At 37.4% G+C, this 7,314-nt stretch overlaps 1 protein-coding gene across 1 annotated transcript in view; it reads left to right on the top strand.

Moving 5' to 3' along the window:
* Positions 1-7,314, top strand: part of COX10 (cytochrome c oxidase assembly factor heme A:farnesyltransferase COX10) — a 146,224-nt gene that overhangs the window by 35,995 nt on the left and 102,915 nt on the right. Inside the window, exon 4 of the mRNA XM_004469025.4 lies at positions 1,295-1,419. Coding sequence (XP_004469082.1) covers positions 1,295-1,419 — 125 coding nt within the window. The remainder of the gene's footprint in view (positions 1-1,294; positions 1,420-7,314) is intronic.

Here is a 7,314-nt window from a genome sequence, read left to right as displayed (position 1 = left end):
TGTCTTTTCTTAGAATCATCTCTCTAGCTGTAATGTTGCCCAACATCATTTCCTTTTCCTACACCACCTCCCGAAGGTCCATCTTCTTGAAGCTTTCCCAGATTAGCCCACCAGTGGATCATCCTTTTCTAGTGGAGTTCTACAGCCTTGCATCAGTACCACTCTTAGACATTTGCTGACCCAGCTTCCATAATCCCACACCAGGAATGATGCACCAGGGCCCATAGAAAAGGAGAGGCTTCACGGGTGCCTGAATGGCATCCCTTGCCTTCTTCACTTGCCTCTTCCCTTCTTCCTTTTGGTGGCTGTAGGATCACCGTCTCCCACTAGTCATCTTCTAATCACTCTCCGGCCTCCAGGCACCATCTTCTCTGGTGGGCGGCTCCCCACTTACATTGTCTGGGGCTTGCCACAGATTTGGGACTCTTATTTGCTACCTTATGTTGTAGTTACTCATGTAGGTCTGCCATCTCCCTGTTAAATAAATGCCCTGAGAGCAGGAATGAAACTTTATGCATCTTTATTCCTTCCTTACAATGCCTGATGTCTAGCACAGCACTGATCCCAAGTTAGGTAGTCAGTTGAATGAATATGCCAATATTAAATCTGGAACACCCACTGTCTTAACTTGCCACTGCTGCTATGACAAATAACCCAGACTTCAACAATAGGAATTTATTGGCTCACAGTTTGGAGGCTTAGGAGTCCACTGTCAAGGTACCAAGGCCATGCTTTCTCCTGGAGCCTTCAGTGTTGTGGTGCTGCTTTGCCAGTAAGCCTTGGGGTTCCTTGGCTTGTTAGGTGCAGTTCTGCCACAGTCACATGGTGCTCACTCTCTCCTCTGGCTGCTGCTTTCTTCTTCAGTTGTCTGAACTTCTTCTGTGTATAAGGACTTCAGTCATATGGACTAAAGCCCTCCCAGATTTAATTTGACCTCATCCACATAGGGTCTTCATAGGTCCTGTTTACAAATGAGTCCACACCCACAGACCTACCTTTTTAAGACTTGAACTTAACTTTGTGGGGAATATAGTTCAATCTCTTACACCTTTTTTTGCTTGTTAATCACAAGTATAATGGAGTTAAAGGGAAAATTAGCATTTTCTGTAATGACTACTTAAAATTTTTATAATCAGAAAAAAAAATTTCTTAAATGAAAGATGACTAACCTATAGTTTGTGTTATTGTAATTGATTGGCTTGCAAGAAAGAAGAACTTATTCTTTGTCTTTTTGGCTTTTACGGTCTGGACCACGTGTTGGTAATGATATACCTGCCCCCTTTCTATGTTGCAGCTCTAGTCGTGAGCACCACATCAGCTGGATTTGCATTGGCTCCAGGACCTTTTGACTTGACCTGTTTCCTGCTTACTTTTGTCGGAACAGGCCTTGCCTCCTGTGCCGCCAACTCCATCAACCAGGTCAGTAGGTTGCCTTTTAGTTAGCTTATGCTATTGCCATTTTTTCCTAGGTTGCGGTATTGTCTCATTTTTAAAAGCCTTCTGGGGAGTGGCTGTAGCCCAAGTGGTTGAGTACCTGCTTTCCATGTACAAGGTTCCAAGCTTGAACCTTGGTTCCTCTTAAAATAAACAAATAAAAAAACTAAATCTCATTGGGGAGCAGATGTAATCAGTGGCTGAGCACCTGCTTCCCATGTATGAGGTCTTGGGTTCAATCCCTGGTACCTCCTTAACAAAAAACCTTCCAAAATCCAAAATCATATATATTGATGAAAAAGCACTAAACTTGTAACAATGTATTTATCTGGTAGAGGCCTGTGGGAATTTTAATTTGGTAATGCCTAAAATCAGTATGTTTCTAGAATGTATTATCAGCTATTTAGAGAAGGATCAATATATTACAAATAAGGTGGGTTTTTTTTGTTATTATTTTTTTTTAAGGGCAAAGTAGTCTTATAGTGAGGTTCAAATAGTGCTACTACTTTACCAAAAGTATTATCCCCTTCTAGAAACCACCAGGCCATCTCTTCTAAGACATAACCAATTTGTCTTTTATTTTGAAAATGAAAAGTGTAGTTTTCAAATATGTTCATGTGAACATGCAGTTGAGTACCTGTTTCAAATAACCAGGAATCCTTGGGGTGAAAAAAGTATTTTAGAACTGTCATAACTTTCTACCCTTAATGATATCTTACCCTATCCATTGCAGGTACATTCCTCTGACTTTGTCATCATTATAGGCTGTTCTTCCCTTGGCTTGTTTTCTTTGCATCTTAAAACCACCACTATACAAAATAGAATATATTTTAAACAAGTATATACAGCTTTAAAAAAAAATAACTCAGTACTCAGTTTCTTTGATATATAGAATCAGAGTGTGGGAAACAGATATGGCTCAACCAGTTGGGCTCCCATCTACCATATAAGAGGTCCAGGGTTTGATGCCCAGGGCCTCCTGGTGAGGGCAAGCTGGCCATGCAGCAAGCTGGCCCACGTGGAGGAATGCAGCCCCCGTGCAGGAGCACCGCCCCTACATGGGGATGCCGCCCTGCACTGGAAAGCTGCCCTGCGCAGGAGTGCTGGCCAACACAGAGAGCTGGTGCAGTAAGATGACGCAACAAGAGATACAGAGGAGAGAAAATAAGAAGACATAGCAGAACAGGGAGCCAAGATGGCGCAAGAGAGTAACTGCCTCTCTCCCACTCTGGAAGGTCCCAGGATCCTTTCCCAGAGCCACCTAATGAGAATACAAGCAGACACAGAAGAACACACAGGGAATGGACACAGAGAGCAGAAATAGGGGGAATGGGGGACAGGGGGGGCGAAATAAATAAAATCTTTAAGGAAAAAAAAGAATCAGAATGTATCAAAAATTAATTAACCTATTATTTTAAGTACATCTTTTTCCTGTTATTTTAAACATCAAAATAATTCCCTAAAAATTTTTTCCCCTGCCTGGTCATTATGGTCTGCTGTAATGTTGTGGCTTTTTCATAAGATACCATAGCAAAAGTCTTGGCTAAAACTTAAGGAAAGTCATTTTCATCACCAGAACACCCAAGAGGAGTTGGCACGGTTTTGAAACAGGAATTCAAGTTACCAGCAGGCAAACAGCTAGGCTGAGTAGATGTGTAAGTTGGTAGTCTGCAAAATCTGGGAATTTTTATTTGATAATGCCTAAAATCAATATGTTTCTAGAGTGTATTACCAGCTATTTAGAGAAGGATCAATATATTGCAAATAAGGTTTATTTTTTTGTTATTTTTTTTAAGGGCAAAGCAGTCTTATAGTGAGGTTCAAATAGTGCTACTTTACCAAAAGTATTATCCCCTTCTAGAAACCACCAGGCCATCTCTTCCAAGTTGCTCCTTCCTTTTGATGCCTCCTCCTGCATATTTCTTGGCTACAAGAAAAATCATGGTTTTACCATGGACATGTTTTTAATGAAAATTTGAATAAAAAGCAATTGAAGCAAAATGAATTTTATGTAGTTATTTTGGCTTATTTTTCAGTCTTTAAAGAAAAAAAAAACAACTATTAATTTAGTTATAGATCTAGGTCATGAGATTAAGCCAGGAACACATTCTAGTTTCAGGCTCTTTCTTTAAATTGAACAACTGCTTTTATCCTGAAGATATAAACTACTGTCTACTGTTTAGGTTATATAGATTCAAAGAAAAGAATTAAAGTAAAAATGTAGGGATTCATGAGAAGAAGGCATGAGTGAAGTAATAAGCCTTAAATGGTTCAGAAATCCCAAAATATTATAAAAGATAATACACTTCTCACCACCCTCCACCAAAAGTGGTTCAAGAATTCGTCATAAAAACAAAAACCATCCTTTGTAACTAGAAAATATCTGGAGAAAAAAAGGAAATGATTTATATTTTGGCAGGAAGAAATATGCAGAAACTGAACTTAAGACCAAGGTTTTAGAAATTTTAAGAGGACTGAGTTTGGAGGGCTTCTTTATTTTGTAGTATGTGGGAAGTATGTTTCCTATAGGATGAAGTTGGGTTCCATAAATTTTGAAACTACTAAAGAAAGCCACAGAATTCACAGTGGGATTGTTTCTAGTCTTCAAAAATTGCAGTGTCTGCTTTTTCTGTTAATATTTTCTGAGGTTGTTTTCCCAGCCCTATTCTGCATCTCACTTATACGAGTCTCCTTCTTTCCTTCCTTTGGAGCACTGACACATGCACATGCCAGTCATCCCATAGACCTCGTCAGGGCTATGCCTGACATCGGCCTTCAGCAGTGCTGATAGGGCAAACGGATACTTCCTTCATCTTCTGTGTTCATCATTTCTATTTTTTCCCTTGTCTTAGGCTCTAATTTCAATGCTTGAAAGATCTTAGTAATTCCCAGTATGGTAAAATTCCAGTGTTGTTATGCTATCAGTCACCTTCCAGAATTATAATATTAATATATTCTGAATAACATGTCGGAAATAGTTTAGTTCCAGTGTTATTAGGCAATCTCATGCATTTAAAATAAAGGAATTTGAGGCCATTTTTATTAGTGCTTTCAGTTAGTGTAAGCAGAACAAAGAGCAGTAGGCAACCAGAGTGGAGCTGTGTTTTTGAATAACAAATGCTAATGGCATAGTCCTTAAAAAAAGGAAGAGCTCACTGCTTCTTATTTTTTAAAAGCGAGCTGGTATTTAAGTTAAAAAATGCATTATATGAAGTTAGAATACTTAAAAGTTCTTCAGCTTTGAATAGAGTTCTGTGGGAGAAAAATTTTTCCTTCTATCCATGTTTATAAAAGGATTCAAATAACATTTTGTATATTTTTTTATTTTTTTAAATAATTTCTTTAAGCTGTTATTAATTTACTTCTGAGTGTTTCTTCTCTGTACCCAATTTCTGTGATCTCTCTGTGAAAATAGAAAAAATACAGCTTTGGAAAGCAGTTCTTAATATTTGTTTTAAGGAGAGAAAATGAGATTCAGCTTCTGATTTATGAAGTAGTGACTAGTGCATGAGATTTGTATAAGACGCCACTAACATGAAGATGTAAAAAATTATCACATACATGTTTTATAAAATATACATGTTTCGCTTAAAACCATAGTGTGGCTTTAAAGTGGGTATGCTTTCTGTGTTATTTTTTATTAAAGTTAATAGATCACAAGGAACGTTATATTAAAAAAAACATTTAAAAAAACAAAAAACGTAAGAGGTTCCTGTATAACCCACTTCCCACCCCCACCTCATCATTTTTGTAAATTGTATTTTTTTGAAGATATATACATCACAAAAAAAAGTTACCTTAAAAAACATAAGAGGTTCCCCACTCCTCCCACCCCAACAACCTCCCCCATCATTGTGGCACACTCATCGCACTCAGTGAACACATTTTGGGGCACTGCTGCACTACATAGATAATAGTTTACCCTGTAGTTCACACTCTCCCCCAGTACACTCAGTGGGTTATGGCAGCATATATATAAAGTCCAGCATCTGACCCTGAAACATCATTTAGAACAACTCAAAATCCCCAAAATGCCCCCACGTCACATCTCTCCTTCCCTCTCCCTGCCCTCAGCAAATACTGTGGCCACTTTTTCCAACTCAATGCTAAAATTTCTTCTATTACTGATAGCAATAGTTTTGTAGTAGAATATCAGTAAGTCCACTCTTGTCCATATTTTATTCCTTCATTCTGTGGACCCTGGGATGGTGATGCCCTCTCCGCCTCTAGATCAAGAGGGGCCTTAGATTCCACATGGATTATGGATGCAGTTCCTCTGCTTACAGTTGTAGGCACTCTTGATTCCCTGGTGCAGTAGTTAACCATCTTCACCTCCCTGTTAGCTGACCTGGGTAAGACCAACAAACCATAGAGTAGGAGTTGCCTCTCTGCTGAGACTCAGGGCCCAGCTGGCACATGGGCAGTCCAGAGATTCAAGTCTCAAAAGCTAAAAGCAATTTATAAAATGTTTAAATTTAGTAACCGGATTATAAAATGTTGTAGATAGCTTTGACTGATTAAATCTTGAAAATCATGTAACCAAAATTGAATAGCTGAATAAATTCCAATAGATTGAATTAAGAAATTGAAAAAGGTTAGAATTATCAGAAATTATACTTGCAATTATTTTGTGTATTTGGCATAGATATTTTTGTAATGATCTGTGATAAGTGGAATTATTTTACTTGTGTTACATATACATGGCATTTTTTAATAGAGGTTAGGAGTGTATGTTAATAAATATATTTCTACAGTATAAATTTTAATGGTGACATTCTATTCCATTTTATGGATGTGACACAACTTAATCAATTCTCTATTTTGGCAACTTTTTGCTTCTTGAAGTATCATTGCACACATCTCTAGTTATTATTATTTTTTAAAGATTTATATTTTGTTTATCCCCCCGCCGCCCGTGCGGCTTGTTTTTTGCTGTCTGTTCTCTGTGTTTATTCACTGAGCATTTTTTCTGTGTCTGCTTGTCTCCCTTTGTTGTGTCATCTTGCTGCATCAGCTTTCTGCGGCACACGGGCCAGCTTGCCTTCACAAGGAGGCCCTGGGATGTGAACCTAGGGCCTCCCATATCGTAGATGGGAGCCCAACTGATTGAGCCACCGTGCTTCCCTCTAATTATTTTTAAAGGATAAATTAAGAGAAGTGAAATTGCTGAAGTGAAGTCTGTCAGTCAAAGCACATATGAAACTGGTATAACTTTGGAGTGTAAGGTCTTAACAAAATAATTCATTTTTTTACATTCATACAGTGCTTTAGGTTTTACAGACTTTATTTGCATAAGTTATCATTTAAACTCTACAACTGTGAGATAGGTGGCGTTATTTTCATTTTCATTTGTTAAACATTTTATTTACTTTGCCATTGAATTCTTTTAAAAAACATTAAAAAAAACTTGTTACTTAATGTTTTTATTGCAAAACATTGAGAAAATACAGATAAGCAAAAAAACAATAACAAAATTTTATTTTACTTTTCTTTTGTGCCAGGTACTTTCTATGTGTTGGATATAGAGCAGAAAGCAGATAAAACTCCCTGGCCTCATGGTACTTATATTCCATCTCCCATATTTATCTACTTGTTGACATTTTGATTTATATTATTGTAGGCTTTTTCCATACACACACACCTTCATATGTATTAATTTCTCACAGAAACTCATGCAACATATACAATTCCTATTTATATTTTTTCATATGATCCTATTTCATGAATGTCCTTCCATGTCAATAAATATTTCCTATAGCATGATTTTTAAGAGTTGTATATGTCCATATCATGATTTATTTCATCAGTTTCTCCTTATTGAACATTTTGCCTACAATCTTTTCTGAGCCGAAATTTTTGCAGCTAAATCTTTACATGTCC

This window comes from Dasypus novemcinctus, chromosome 21, assembly GCF_030445035.2.
Source record: "Dasypus novemcinctus isolate mDasNov1 chromosome 21, mDasNov1.1.hap2, whole genome shotgun sequence".
In the NCBI taxonomy this organism is placed as follows: Eukaryota; Metazoa; Chordata; class Mammalia; order Cingulata; family Dasypodidae; genus Dasypus; species Dasypus novemcinctus.
Note: the sequence above shows the minus strand (reverse complement) of the source record. Positions and strands in the feature narration are given on the sequence as shown.